The 15808-nt window shown below is 45.0% G+C and overlaps 1 protein-coding gene and 1 long non-coding RNA gene across 17 annotated transcripts in view; one reads left to right on the forward strand and one right to left on the reverse strand.

Moving 5' to 3' along the window:
• Window positions 1-2262: 2262 nt before the first annotated feature.
• LOC129604792 (uncharacterized) lies at window positions 2263-3088 on the reverse strand. The gene is made up of 2 exons (XM_055512592.1): window positions 3056-3088; window positions 2263-2898 (listed from the first exon to the last, which is right to left on the reverse strand). The coding sequence occupies exons 1-2, from the start codon at window positions 3086-3088 to the stop codon at window positions 2263-2265; spliced, it is 669 nt and encodes a 222-aa protein (XP_055368567.1).
• Window positions 3089-10257: 7169 nt separating this feature from the next.
• LOC114864928 (uncharacterized) overlaps window positions 10258-15808 on the forward strand; it is a 106154-nt gene continuing 100603 nt past the window's right edge. For 15 of the 16 annotated variants that reach the window (XR_008695899.1, XR_008695898.1, XR_003787440.3 and 12 more), the window contains exon 1: window positions 10258-10400. This is a non-coding gene — a long non-coding RNA (uncharacterized LOC114864928). Of the gene's footprint in view, window positions 10401-11261; window positions 11325-15808 lie in introns of all 16 variants that reach the window. The other variant, XR_008695904.1, reaches the window with a different exon arrangement.

The following is a 15808-nucleotide window of genomic DNA, read 5'->3' on the forward strand; positions in this document are numbered from 1 at the left end:
GCCGCCGCCGCCGCCGCTCATTTAACCTGCAGCATTTATCTGCCGGCTCCTGTTGTGCGTCGGCCGTGTTATGTTTTCATAGTTATGTTTTCATTCTGCGACGCAATATGATGTCGCTGTACAGAGTATTAGCGGACGATGGCCGCTGTGTTAAAGGCCTTGGAGTGGAAAGAAGCGGTGAGCGGGGAGAACATTAGCGTCCTTCAGGTCCGCGGCACCAACAGTCACTCAAATATTAACACAGCGACGATGACAACGGTTCCGGTCGTTTTAAGGTGAATCTTCGATAAAATGGCTTTGCAGAGAAAAGAGAGAGTTTTTTCCGCATGTCGTTAGCCTTGAAGGAAGCCCTGCTCTTTGCTTCTGAGCCGCTCGCTGAAAGTCAGAGGGTGACGTCTTTATTCTTCGGCGCCTTTTCGCCGCTCGTTTGTCGTTTTATTAGCGCCTGAGCCTCTCGCGTGCGTGGAGCATCGGCCTCTCTGCAGCCCGGACTGGAACCGAGGCCTGAAAACGCGCATTCATCAGAGGAGCTGCAGCCTCCTGCGCCTGAAGCCGCAGTGAGAGCTCTCGGCTCCTGCTTTAATGAAGGGAGGTAATGACTGACTGACCAACGGTCAGTGGCGCAGGAGGCAGAACCACGTCTGCAGCCAATCACACCTTTCCCAATAAAAGCGCGCGGTTGTAATGGAATAGAGGCACAATCCACCGCGGACGCGAGGCGAGTTTCCTCCTAAAACGAAGGCCGCGCTTCTGTACGACAGCTTCCTTCTCTGCAAATAATAGCAGTCGCCGGCACCAGATTAAGACTCCTTTTTGCTTTCTGAGAAATCAAGATGCAACTCTGCAGCGCAGACACTTAAACCAAAGCTGTCAGGCTCTGCTTCCTCCTGCTTCCCTCCTTTTTGCTCCCCTCTCTTTCTTCCTCATTACTTCAGGCCGCTTGTCAGGAACGATTCCAACTTTCCCTTTTCTTCTGAAGTTGGTGACATCTATTTATTCCTTCATCTTTTTTTTGTGAGAGGAATTCAGGCAGGTGCTGCCACAGTGCATCTGTCCTCCGACTCAGTGTGATGTATGTTTATGTGCATGTGTGAAAATGAGAAAAGGCTTGGAATGATTTCTCCGTCTGAATAACTGGAAGTGGGTGCAGAGAATACATGTGGCTATAGACGGTTCGGCTCCCAGCGCGCCCATAAATAACAGGAGGGAGGCGCTTCTCCAGGTCCAACTCCAGGGGAGCCGTTTAGTCCAGAACCGAGGTTCCTCTCAACATCTGCACAGAACATCAGCACAAATCATCCCATGAAGAACCCCCGCTGTTGTTTTTGCTCCTGCTCAAACTCTGAAGGCGATCGTGTCGCTTTCAACAACCGGAGCGGGAGAATTACTGCCAGTGTGTGTAATAAAATGATGTGTAACTTCATATGGCAAACTCAGCAAGCAGCCATTTTCTTAAACATTTAGCGTTTGGAAATTAAATTAGTTCAAATGAAATGATAAATTCTGATTCAACTAGGGATTAATTATCGTTCTAAATTCTGCCAAGACTTTACACATTTCTTGTCTTCTCACATTTCGGTTTTTCAGCGGAACTGGTTTTGAGACTTTTGCACGTTAAATAAAGGAATCGCTTGAGTTGTTGTCAAACCCTGAGTCTCAGCCTTTGTTATTGTGTTCTTGATGGGATCCATTTGTTATGACGGGGCATCTGCTCTGCAGCATGGAGCCTCTGCCAGTTCTCAAGCAGATGTCTGCTTTTGGCACCGGTTCCTTGAGCGAATGAAAGCATGACAGTGCCTGTCATGTCTTAAATATGTCAGCGGGGACCCATTAACTAAATAAATCTGTGCCACGGCCCTGTAGACCAGCAAGAGTTCCAGCCTCACTGAACAAGAGGAGCTGTAAACAAAGAAGCAACTGCTCTCATCGGCAGCCTTCTTCCGCAGATTAAAAGTCGCCCTTTTCAGACCGGTCTTGAGCGACTTCATCTATTTCTCAGGATCCAGATCTTGGATGCACGATCAGTGCGATAACATTTGCTGAGTGGACACTGTAACACTGGAGAGGTTTATCTACCAGGAGGCACACAAAGGGTTAATGCAGGTGAGCTGAAAGACAAGTAGTAGCAGTGAAAAGTGTGGAATTACTTTGAATCCAAACCAGTTTGCTGCTTCGAGACGAGGAAGCGGCCACAGACGAACGTTGTGGCTCTGGGTACGAAGGCAACAGGAAGTTCCTTCTGACGGAGGGTGAGGTGTTTCATCACAACGCAAACAGAGGCCCGGCCAGCGGCTTGTGTGGTGTGGATCGGTTCTGGCGAAGCTGCTGTGACTCATTCAGCGCTGGTGAAGCCGCGACTCGCAGGGTTGCTGGTTCCCCGCCGTGCCGCTGGGCACGCCAAGCAAAGCGGGACGCGGCGCTGCTGGTGGTTTGGTGCTGGTGGTTTGGTGCTGGTGGTTTGGTGCTGGTGGTTTTGTGCTGGTGGTTTGGTGCTGGTGGTTTTGTGCTGGTGGTTTGGTGCTGGTGGTTTTGTGCTGGTGGTTTGGTGCTGGTGGTTTGGTGCTGGTGGTTTGGTGCTGGTGGTTTGGTGCTGGTTGTTTGGTGCTGGTGGTTTGGTGCTGGTGGTTTGGTGCTGGTGGTTTTGTGCTGGTGGTTTGGTGCTGGTGGTTTTGTGCTGGTGGTTTGGTGCTGGTGGTTTGGTGCTGGTGGTTTTGTGCTGGTTGTTTGGTGCTGGTGGTTTGGTGCTGGTGGTTTGGTGCTGGTGGTTTTGTGCTGGTTGTTTGGTGCTGGTGGTTTGGTGCTGGTGGTTTGGTGCTGGTGGTTTTGTGCTGGTGGTTTGGTGCTGGTGGTTTTGTGCTGGTGGTTTTGTGCTGGTGGTTTGGTGCTGGTGGTTTGGTGCTGGTGGTTTGGTGGAGGGGGTCCTCTGATCACCACTTCAATCGCCTCTCTGGCCTCTTAACACTCACCGCTCCTCAGTCTGATTGAGAGGAGAAAATCAATAGTGTTTCCTGTAAATATGCAGCGAGTGACAAACTCCTCTGGTTCCATGTTCTACCTGGTGCAGGCCACCATTGGAGCCATGCAGCATCTTAAACCTGAACCACAGCCCTCTTTTGCTTCGTTTGCGAGCGCTACACACGTTTGGCGTCTTTTAAATGGATGTTTGCAGGAGAGGAGATCGGACGGCTTAGTGGTGCGGCCACAAAAAGGCAAATCTTGATCCCGTCTGTGATGAATAGAGGCCGCTGATGGCTCGCTTTCATCCCGCTCTACCTTTTAGAAAACGGTTTCTTTTGCGTCTGCCACTTCACAACAGTGTGTTTTCAGAGTGTTTTTAGCCGCATGGCGCCGCGTTGTTCCCGGCTCCTCTCTCCTCACGATGGAAGGAGTGTCCGAGGAGAACGACTTGAGAATGACTGAAATGACTTTGACTGTGCTTCTGCGCTAGCAACACTCCACAGTAAGTTACTGCTAAATCTATTAAAAGCTATTATCAACACACATAATGGACTGGAAGTGTCTATACTGCTAAAAAACAAGGCTCCTGCTTTCACATATGCACAGCTCCATTCCAGATAATGTGTGATGTTCAAAACGATCCAACACATAATCTACAATTCCAGCGACGCCTCGCTAAGACGGAGTGCAGCGCGTAGAACGTTGCAATGCAGCCTGTCAAGCTGAGCATCCAGCTCGTTCCTCACCTGGAGGATGTCTGTTGTCAGGAGGAGCCCGAGACTCTGCAGGAACCAAAGCGAAGGATGTTTCTGTCTATGGCGAGAAGATGGTGGCAACTCCATTATTGGATGTAAAAGCTGATGTGTCCTCAACTCCTCTGGTTTTCCCGTTGTAAATCACTTCCCTGTCGTCAAATTGAATGAGGTTGACGCGTCATGAGATGTTTAGCTGAAAGCGGATGTCGGCCATTATTTACCTGCTCACCTGAACATCTCTGGCTCAGTGTTGGAGCTGAATACAGGCCTCATTTGAAATAGGGTTATTGATCACTGGTCCTGGACCATTAGCGCCTTGTGCCGTTCTGCTCTGCACCAGTTTGATGGGCCGCATGCTGAGGCTGCGGGAAGCAGACAGATTGAACAGGGAAGCCGCTGGACAAATTGAACAGATGTGCTGGTCAGCAGAAGTTTATGATTTCCCACACAGTTAAGTTGTGCTGTGAAGATTAATGTTCAGCGCCGACACAAATACAGTGATATGAAGATGCGTCTCCTACACCGTTGTGATCAGATCAACCAAGCGACCGCACAGAAATGCTACAGCTGTTTGCACAAACATACTGTAATAAAGACACATGCTGGAGATATAAACACAAACCAAACAAAGACCTGTGACGCTCAGATTCGACTGCTCCCTGATTGTGCGAGCGCGTGATGGACAGGCGACGTCTCTCTGCACGCTCCAGTCAGTCATTTCACCCAGAACAAGGCGCCGTCAGATGAGACGCGGCCGATGAACCCGAGGAGACGGCTCTCACTCCGGCTGAGCAGTCAATTCCAACGACGAGCAGGACGCGTGTCGCGGTTTTGTGGGACGTGGGACCTTTGTTGTGTGACGGGATGTTGTAGCAGCCAGTTATTGAGACGCATTAATACAAGGATTCTGCTCATCACAGCAGCATCAGGGCTGGTTTTCCTCCTTCTACAGCACAGTGTGTCTCTGGTGCCCCTCTGACTCACATGAGCCTCTGGTTGCAGTGAAAACTAAGTAAACTTGTTTTTTGTTTGCAGCCCTTATTAGCTGTTTGTCTAAGAGTCCTTGAACTGGTGGGCGTTGTGATAAATTGGAGTCTCAGGGTTCATATAGTCTGTAAATTGAATTCAAAGGAAATGGTAGCGATACAGAAAAAGTGTGTGGCGCTTCCCTGTTCTCTGTCCTCTATCATCTCACGAGTTCCCCAATAACAAGCCGATAGTCCAGATTTACAGCACAAAGAGGATTTTGTTGGTGTGAATTGTCATCGGTGTCTGTGAGGAGATCTGAGCGGCTCCCACTCTCATCTACATTAACCCTTGCAGCTGCTTCAACTCTGTCTTGGTGGATTGTTGAAGTAGAATTTGTTGTTGTGTTTGTTGTATCCGTCCATCCTGGCGCCAGCTTATCAAAGGGAGCCGGCATGTATCACACACAAATGCACACACCTCTGCACCGTGGAGCCCCTTTTATTCCAGCTATGCAAATAAACCCAGTGTTTTCCCTTTATTCGAAGGCCGCCGGTCCGCAGATCAAAAACCAGGAGCTCGCTCTTTATTTTATTGCTCCGTGACTACAGGCCTGCAAACGTGAGTGGAAAATGACAGGCTGTTAGGAGAGTTAACATTTCAGTGAAACAGCTCAAAAAACACATAGCACCAGACAGAACAATAACAGGCTCACACGCGTGGGCACGGCGGAGATTAAGTGATTGTACGATGGGGGAGGGGGGGTTAGACTCGCATGGAGGGAGAAGAAACCATCAAACATTGTGCCGATGAAAAGGAAGAATCAAAAAGAAGTTCCTTGAGAGTGATTAAAGCTGCAGCTAACGGATGATGAGCATCTTTATTTATCCCAGCTCTGATCCCATCCCCCTAATCTCCACCCCTTCCTACCCGTACTTTTCATCCTCCATTCATCAGATCTGCCCTTTTGGCGCCGTCTGATGGGTGCTGGCATGTGTGACGTCACCCGCCGCCCCCCGGTGTCGGTCCACTAATTGGGCCCTGTCCTCGCCGTGGCCTTCAGGGACTCAGACATAATTAAAGCAGAGAGACAGGAAGTGTCAAGTTCAGGGCTACTAACCACACCCTCTTAATTGGTGAGAGTGAGGGGTGGAGGGCAGGGCACAGGGTTGCCAGATTGGTCATATTTGGATGCCTCGCTGGGCTCCACCGCGAGTTGTGACTGGCACTTAAATGTTGCAGGAGGAGCGAAGTGACGGTAATGAACCTGGAGTGTGTCTGACGCATAATTACCAGAGAGGGAGCGAGAGCCGGGCCACGAGCAACGAGATGATGCGGTTTTAAAATAAGCCGATGCGTTTGACGCTCACATTTTGGCACTTTGGAATGAAAACGGGGGGGGGGGGTCTTTTTTAACAGGAACAGTTTCATCTGTCCTCTCTCACGCTGGGTTGAAGTGGGTGGAATCCTATGCACCGATCATCCATCTGTTTATGGCGATGTCACCTAGTGTTCCTCAAGTACCAGTGACCCTGAACGTGTCCCGATCTCCCTCCCAGAGGCAGCGTTTGGGTTCCCTCTCACCCGCGTCCAGCTCCATGTCTGTCACACTTGTGTTAGTGTTGTCCGACGGCCAACGTGCTGCATGTGATTCTCCTCTGCACAGACGGCTCGCTCGGTGCCAGATATCGCGGCGGCGCCACACAGCTGCCAGAGCGCGTGAGCGCGAGCGCCCACTCGCTGCCGCGGGCCCGTTGGGCAACGGAGCGGGATCTTTGTGCCGTTTTAATGGGGAACTCTAACTGCAAACAAATATTTTAGCTTGCCCTCGTCGCCATGGCGACGATGCCTCTCGCTTCATGCGCCCTCCTCGCTCTGAGTGGGGTTTAGAGCCTGGGCTGTCGTCAGGCATTCAAAAACGAGGCGAGGGTAAGAGATGTTATTATGAGTCCACGTGAAACCCCTGCATCGATAATCAAGCTGGGAGGAGTCCAGAGCAGATGGAATCCAATTTACAGAATGCTACTGCTGATAAAATGCCAGTTCCTTTGTCTTTCTGAGACAACGAGTGACCTCAAGACAAGGTTCCTGAAACACAAAGCACTTCATCTTCCGTCCTATCACTTCTTCTTCTCCCCTCCAATTACTTCACTTAATTCAGAGCGGTACAGTAAATGTCAACCTGTTCACTGGGACAACGCGGCGCTCGTTTAATGAGATGTGCCTCCGATGGGCTGGAGAATCACCTCAACCTTCCCAGTTCCACTGATCACCTGCTAATCAGCAACGACCGAGGAGATCCAGAGAGGAGTCACAGAACACATGATGGGAAATAATGAGAATAAATGATGGTGTTGCATTGGGGACAGATTTCACAAAGGCACAGGCGAGGACAGCGCGACTGAAAGAGGATGTGGGGTGAAAAAACGCCTGGTGTTCACAACCATCTGCTCTCTGTATTTTACTCATCTGAGGCCAGTGGAGTTAATGAAGAATCATCAACTCTCAAATGTCACATTGTCACATTTCTGGCAGCGCCGCAGACCCATAACTGATTTATTTCAAAGTTAGAGGCACCAGATACAGTATGAAGGGCGGTTTCGCTCCTTGCATGTTTTACAGTAGTTCTTTTGGTCAAAGTAACCAACAATATGTGTTTTTACAATGAAATCGTCATCACATCGTGCTACGCTTTGGACTTTGCACTAAGTGAAGCATGGCATAGTCTAAATGCAGAGGCGCCGAAGCTGCACCCCGAGTGTCTCCTCCGATTACAGCAGGAAGTGCAGACCTGCAGAGAGAGTGGAGTCCTGCTGCGAGATAAAGATCACGCCGTGTGCAACAATAAAACAAGTGACGTTACTTGAGCTTCGCAGCATTCAGAGCAAATCACCACTCACCTCACATCTGCAGCTGCTTTGTGATAAGCTTCCTTTTTTTCCAAATCAGGGCGGCTTTCATCATTTTATGGTTGCAGCGTTTAACAGTGTGTTTGACAACAGCTGAATATTTAAGCTACGCTGAGATGCCAGTGTGTTACCTTTAATATCCCATGTTCTAGAGCAATCAGCTGATGGGTCAGACTCATGCCTCTTGACAGGGGAGGCGGCTGCTGTGATGTTTCTCTTATGCTGCAAATTTTTCCTAATTTCTGCAGGAAGTGGAAATGTTCTGGCAGGAATTACTTTGATTTATTACACCCCCACGTCCACGTCACCAGCTTCACTTTGCTGCAGAGGACGGTTGTGTTGTTAATGTAAAGTGCTATCTATAAAAGCCACAGAAGGTCTCCTGCATGTGTTATATATTATGTCAGATTAGCATTTGATTAAATGAATTTTCTTACCAAGCAAACCACGGAGAGAAGACCATTGTCTGAGAATTGTGGAAGCGCAAACGTCGTCCCCTGGGGATATCTGGATAGAATAAGAGCACACACTGGCTTTTATTCATTTCTACCGGGTGACAAAGGTAATTGAATTTGGTGTGGAAACCATTAAGATTATTTATGACGGCCTTTATTCTGAGGAAACATGCACGATACATTCCTGCACCACCACTAAAGGCCAATGCAGCCAACGCATGAAGCACATCATGCTCACCCAGTGGGGGATGTCACATCTCTTGTTCTTGTTTGTTTTGTATAAAAATAGATTGTCTTAGGCTTCAGGACGTCACACAAAACGAGCGTTGCTCTGATCTACTTAGCTCTTGCATTCAACCATGCATTCCTGTCAGCCCACTCAAATCCCACCTGGCCTTGCTCAGTGACATCCACGTCAAATGATCAATACCGGTGTTTAAATTTGGCTCATTCAACGCTCTAGCTCAGTGCAGCGACATAATTGAGCTCTCACTTACATCACAGCTCAGGCTGCATTTGACTTCATTTAATTATTCCACAATATGTCCCACGCTGCCAATAATGCAGCAACACATACAGGTACAAATTTGGAATCTTTGCATATTTTTTATGAGGCCACGTGGATAACAATGTGGTCATATACAATAGTCTCCCAGTAAAAGTATTCTTAAACATTTCTCTACAGTAACTTTAAAGCTACAAAGTTGGGTAAAACAAAAAACAAATAAAAGCACAAAAACTTTACTTTGAAACTATTAAGTACAGAGCAATAAAAAGAAACTGCAAGGGCTAGAGTTAGACTTCTAATGTATTCAGACATCATGCTTCTTCTTAATGCAATTTATATGTGGTGTTGTTGTGACATGTAATTACTGCTGCAGAGACTGGCTGTAAACATGCAATTTCCATATTCAGAAAATGGCCTTGCAGATTGAGAAGCCACCATTAGTGCTCTGTGAACAGGGGATGCCTCATTTATTTCTGTAATTACATCCACGTTGTTTAAAAATCAATGATGAGAGCAGGTTGCTGGCCGTAATGGATGTACCGTGCGTCTTAATTCTGTTCCACTTTAGGATCTGTCCGACCTTCTTTCTAGTTGCAGGGTGAAGGGACAGTAATTCAAAATTATTTTTCAAGGAGACACTGGTGTCAAGGGGTAAATGCAGGATATCACCTCAGAACAAAAAACTATTTCAGACAGGGCAACGATGGGTCAAACGTTGCCAAAGCATTTATCTGCTGTTTCACTTTGAAAAGCTTTACAGTTATTTTTTGTAAATGGCCTTTAATTTGACAGGGTCGATAAAAAAGCAGCCTAACGGACAACACCAATCTGCCTTAAAAGACCCCAAAAGACCTCTGTTGAAATGCTCAAATTAATGTATTTGATTATTGTGTGTTTCCTTAAAACCGGCCTTCACACTTTCACAGTCTACGAGCTAAATAGGTCAATTAAAAACACTGCATTCTGCTTTTGTTCTGTTCCTAATATGTTGGAAAACCAGCAAATGAGTGAGATCTGCTCATGTTCATCTCTCCTCAACTTAGGATCATGATCCAAAACTGCATATTGTCTGTATGTGTCAATATACCGATGGATCCCTAGGGACAGGAACAAGTTAGTACTGTTTTCCACATTTGTGATAAACTCTGTCTCTTACAAACTTAGGCAAAAGCACAGTTTAAGGAAACACAAAAATTATATAAACATTTTTATTAAAGTTTATTTATCAGAACTTAGGCAAAAGCACAGTTTAGGGAAACACAAATATTATATAAACATTTTTATTAAAGTTTATTCATCAGAATTTATAGTTTTTATGTTTTTTTCATAATTGAGAGCTTGTATTGAAGTTGTAGTATATTTTTTTACTAAATAAACACTGTTGAGAGATTAAAGTAAAATGCTGCTGTAAAATATGCAAAAAGCTGCCAATGAGGATCATTAAACATAACAGATTAATCATGATTATACATAAATACATAAATACCATCATTATATAATAAAACTTACACTTATACTTGACCTTACTTTCAAATTAAGAGTGCACAGGTTTTTTCAATAGTCACAAACATGACTATATATATTTAAACAATTACCATGGAAAGAGATTTGCAGATTACCGTTTACTGACATGTTCACATATTTGCCGTCTAAAGCCCAAATTACTCGTGTTAACTGAGGGCATGTTCTATTTTGAACGTCCTAACCGGAACGCCCCACTGATGACGTCAGTGTCGCGAGCCCCTGCCGTTAGCGTGTGGCGGCAAGTTCCCGGTGTTTAGGCCCAAAACAGACTCCTGCCGCAAAACAGTAGGAACTGCGCCAGTTTACCTCCACCTGCAGGACAGAGGTAGGTAATTTAACGGCACCACTGTGTGTTAGGCAATAAAATCCATAATTAGACAAAAATTACACTGACATTTGTAACTTAATTAATCACGCTTACTTTAGCTGGTGAGTTCGGGGCTAATTGCTAGTTAATTAACTACTTTATCTTCTGTATTGAATGTCCGTTTGCTGTCCGAGGTCAATACTTGAATATATAATTATAATAATATATATGTCTGCAAAGTGACTAGAAAATAAAAAGTGCAAATACTGATTATATGCGAATGAACTAAACTGACTCACAAGTTGACTTGCTAATGGCCTCATTCAAGGCTCATTTATCATATTTTCACTTGCTTTATTCTTACTCTTGTGGCGCTTAGAAAGTTTCTCTTCCCTCCCAACTTTATTACAGGATTAGTTTACGTCCTTAAATATTGAAATGCATTTTGCTCATTTGACTTTAAAATGCTGCTTTATCCCATTTCCTATCCTGCGAGCGTGTTGGAGACATCACTGGTTTCGGCTCCGCTAACACGCTCAGACTCTCAAACCCCACATCTCATAGGCGTAAATGGCTGGAGGAGCTCAGACCTTCGTTTTTAAGGCACAGATACTCTGTGTATCAGACAGTTTCTTACACTAAACTGAAAGTTTCTGGTGAGTGATTGAATAATTAGGAAACAGTAAGGAACCAGTAAATGTTTTTGGATTGTTGTTTGGACAGAATATGATAATGAGGATGCGGTTTGTCTCATTATTTTCCGGCATTACTTCCACAGTAGTGTCATATGTGTGCTTTTCAGTTGTTCATGTTGGGAAAAAGCTGATGAAGTCATATCTGAAAGGGATGTTTTATGATAATGTTTCCTGACTCCTTTAGTGAAGGAACAAAGTCTTCCCTGCTGTCAAGACTGTGATGAGTGACATCCTTGCATCCATCACTGTAAGTAGGGGCTGAGTGGCCTCGGGAGCAGCCACGCTTGAGTTAAGGTCTATCATTCCCTGCGACAGCCATTTACCTCCACACTGCACCGACCCTCTCTCTGATCAATGAGCAGGACATTGTTGGATTGCCTTCAGGAGAGAGGGGCTGTCAAAAATGCAGAGAGATTGACAGAGGGAAAGACTGAGTAGATATCTGCTTTGTATTGAGTTCTCTGTGGCCCCAGGATGATGGTGGTGGAATTGCTAAATTAACAACAAAACTGAATGTAGAGTGAGATATTGTAGCGTGCAGAGAGATTTGTCAGCTTTGAAAACATCTCCCTTTTAAATGAGGAAACATAAGCTGAGTTTTAGCTAACAACATGTGTGCAATGCAACAATGGCTATGGGGAAAAGCAGCATAATGAAATGTGAGAACATGAGTCAGAGATGAAGGAAGCTCTCATTCTGTGAGTACCGCTGGCCATCTCACTGTTTGGAAGGAGAGGATTCAACAGGATATGCTGCTGAGAGGCTGAGTGTGGCTCCAGTAACCTGGTTATGGATCATGTAGCAGAACCTCCAAGGCCCGGAAAGACATGCAGTCTCCTGGCTGTTGAACTTCTTGTGCCTTGGTCTTGTGTAACTACCAGTTACTCTTTATGTCGAGTCCGATCCAGAAGCATCTTTTAGCCGTGCCGTTGACAGCAGCCGAAGGGTGAGACTATGCACTGTAAACAAGGCTGGCATATTGTGTTTCTCTTACTCCTCACAGCTAAGGACACAGCTACTGTAGGCATTTATAGAGAATGATGCCTGTCACACATTAGGAGCCTGTGCCATCACTCCTATTATAAAATGAATCTTTATTAATTTAGCCTTGCTGGCAGCGATGCAGTCTTCTTTTGGCTTTCACTGTGAACCTCGGTCACCCCGTTCTGACGTATGAACACACAAAACTGCCGTTTATTCTCTACACAGTCATACATATCAGCTGACTGCTGCTGGAGGGAGACTGTTCCACATAACCATCACTTTTCTGGCTCATTGCATTTTGTATTATTCTGATATATTGACGGTTCTTCCTGGGAAACACTCGCACACATACAGAGCTTTTTTTTCGCTTCCTACATGCACTTGATGACATTCCTGTCAGTTACACTATGTTGTCTCTGTATGATCAGCAAAACATCTGCATAGACATCTTATGTAATAGTAAAAAAAATCACTGCCTGTGTGAAGTCAATTCATAATTATTTAATCAGAATCAGAGGAATATGTCAGGACTAAAAAGACTTACAAGCAGATCATCAAATCTGGTTCTCCAGGATACATTTTCATAATTCATCTTAACTGTGTGAATGCGGCGCTGATAGCTGCAGTTTCTCAGTGGGCAACCTGACCAGAGATGCAGCTCTCCTCTTCTTGTGAAGGTTTAGTTTCAGGGGGTTCGTGATTGAAACATTGTTCCTGTGGCATTTGTCTTCACATGTTGTTAGAGTTGTGTAAAATGTGCCTACCTACTGTACAGTAGAAAAAGAAACTGGTGAAGGGAAATCTCTTTGCTTTGACTAAGGCACTAAGATACATGTATGTACGTTCAAGGTCTATCGGGCACAAAATGATTTTGTAATTCCTTCTTTGCCCCTCTTGTATTCAAACACTTCATGCACATCTGATGTAATGTGTCACACCCACAAAAGCAATTGTTTGGAAAATTGTTTTTTTTTTCTTTTTCGCTCGTAGGGACATGTTAGAAATGTTCCTGTTGCTGTTAGAAAGGCACTTTGACAACAGAATTGGGGCATAATGATGCTTTTCCACAATTACTAGCCATGCAGGACAGCTGTGCCACTGAGCGCTGTCATTTTGTATTTACACTTCTAGCAACTTTGTCAATGCGTTGGGCTTTTTTCTGTCTGATTGTGGCAGGAGTGAGAGATTTTGATTGTATGTGAGTAGTGGTCCCATGTATCCACAGTTTTAAACAACCACTGTAGTTATTCCTAGTTCTATTGTGTTTTACTCTCATTGTGTGAGGTTGCTATAGTTAGTGCTGCTAATTAGATTGGATTTATTGGAAATAACCCAAAATGCCCAATTATTGGCGGAGAAAAGCTGGCAATCATTCTCTAGTCATTGTTTTAAACACCTGTGTTATTACAGTCTTTGAAACAGAAATAACAGGGTAGCACAACGCTTTGAAGGGCTGTAATCATCATCATAAAAACATCACTGCAGAAGGGAAGCAAGGAAGTACACGTATAGACATCTGATTGCACAGAAGGCCAAAAAGGTGAGGGCCGAACAACAGTTCTGGGCCAACATGCTGACTTTGTCCAAGTTTTTCAGCTTTGTCTGGCCACATAAAGGCAAAATAATTGCTACCTTTATATGTCTCAATACAGGAATAATTATAATTATTGAATCTGACTCTACTCTACTTGTACCTGCTTACACCTGTCATGCTTCGTGAAAAATATTACGACAATGGAAGCAGAATGTTACAACATGCTTCATGAGCTGCTGCTATGAACACTGATTTGACAATTCACCATTAACAAATGGCTGAATACTATTTACTTTGACAGGCTGATAATTCCACAGTAGTACTACAGCTACAGTGGATGGCTGGTGTAAAGTCTACACATCTGTTTTTTTTACTAGTCTATGCCAAGGCCAAGATGAGTGTTGCAAGGTTGGATGAAATTAACACAGCTGTTCAGGTGGTTTGTAACTCAATTTATAGTATAATCACATCATAAATCAGCATCATCATGACAAATGTGAACTGTTCCTAGAGCCTGCACTGTGATCCGTCCTCAGATAAGCTGATAGGTGGATGAATTTGGACATGTAGAACAGAGAACATGCCAGATTGCTGTGTGATTAGCAACACATTTGAGAGCTACCAGCATTTCTGTACAGCCTGGTCTGTCTTCATTTACTACTGATATAAGGCTATTGTAGCTTCTAATGTCTGTGGTTTAAGCTCATTTGTTTGCATATTGTACTGCAGTTGATGTTGGCTTATTTTATCCAGGTGAGACTCTTAAGTAGGTAAGTGGGATCAGCCGGTACCAGAATCATCTCATTTGAAGAGCAATGTGAAAGATAGCGTGGTGCAGCATTGTGAGTGTCAGCAGATTTAGCAGAAAGTTGGCAGCCGCGAGGCGTTTTGGATCAGCTCTGGCACCCTCTGGGGCGCCACCACCTGATTGATGGAGCTGTTTGCTCCTAATCACTTCACAGATAAAGTACCATGCAAGGAATGTTGAAATTGGAACCAAGGAGCCGGTAGCAGCAGGTGCAGGAACTACACCAGAGTTTGGGTAATGGTTTCGCATTGTCTGTTGTCTCACTTTTGTTTTAGCATTCACACGGCTGTGTTTACCAGAAAGCCCATACAGAATAGTCTGATTGTTCAGCTTTGTGGCCTTTTTGGAGGTTTGCAAAGCTGAACAATCGGTATTACACAGTGACTAAACTAATTCTGCAGATAAGTCAATTTTACTGGTTTTGGTATCAGTTCAGTTACAGAGCTGATGCCAGCAAACAATCTAACCTTGAAGAGATCAGATTGAAAACCGTGAAAGAAGATGGGATAGAAATGACCAATTTATGATAATGATAGCAGAAGGTCACACTGTAAGATAAGAAATCAGTTTAATTACAGAGGAAAAAAAATCTGGCTCTTCACCTCAGCCTCTGTGTGGCAGGAGGGACAGTCTGAGCTGGAGATGGGCTCATAGATTCTACCTGAACCTTGGTCATAGTATAACATCAGGGCTCCCGTTGACTCTGCTGTTTCAAAAATATCAAAACCTGAGCTCAAATCCAGGAACCACCCCCTCCACCCTCCTACAGTGGAGCAGCAACAGCAGTATTACTGTGCCTATTGCCTTCGCTGCACAGTGGCGTCTCTCAAGAGACAAAGTGATGCTGAGATTTTGCTGCAGTTCTGGCATTTTTCTCTTTCCAGCAGTGCCAGGATAAACAATTGGAAATAGCACAACACAAGCGATGATGGATTACTGTTGGGATAAAGCACACTATATCAGAATGTGCCTGTGTCCACTGCTGCTTTTGCACAGTGAATTGGGGGTGCAATACATAGGACCATAGAAGCAATTTAAATTTACATAAGTGATGAACATGGCATGTTCAGACAGGTGGGAATGAGGCATGTTGTTCATAGAGACTTTGACATTTTTGACCTTTGCACAAAATATCTGTTTCTAAATCCAAGCGGGTGCCTGTGCTATTACCTATGGCCAACACGGAAGCTTTCAGACCAGGCGTCTATCCCCATGAGAGACATTGAATGTCTGACACAAGGTTGCAGAAGGCAGGTGGGGGTCATATGTTGTGTGCAACAAAACTACACAAGACGAATCATATCAGGGTTTTGACCTCTGGTTCCATATGTGTTACCCTGCTTGACAGCACATGAATGTAAGACAATGTTGGTCTACTGTATTTTTTGGCTGGATGTTTCAAGCA

Source organism: Betta splendens, chromosome 10 (assembly GCF_900634795.4).
Source record: "Betta splendens chromosome 10, fBetSpl5.4, whole genome shotgun sequence".
Classification (NCBI taxonomy): Eukaryota; Metazoa; Chordata; class Actinopteri; order Anabantiformes; family Osphronemidae; genus Betta; species Betta splendens.

Excerpts from the sequence above, each read along its gene's own strand:
- LOC129604792 (XM_055512592.1), bottom strand. The coding sequence starts at position 3,088 with ATGCTGCATGGCTCCAATGGTGGCCTGCACCAG. Across the intron at positions 2,899-3,055 it reads CCAATGGTGGCCTGCACCAG|CACCAAACCACCAGCACCAA; the intron begins GTAGAACATGGA and ends CCAAACCACCAG.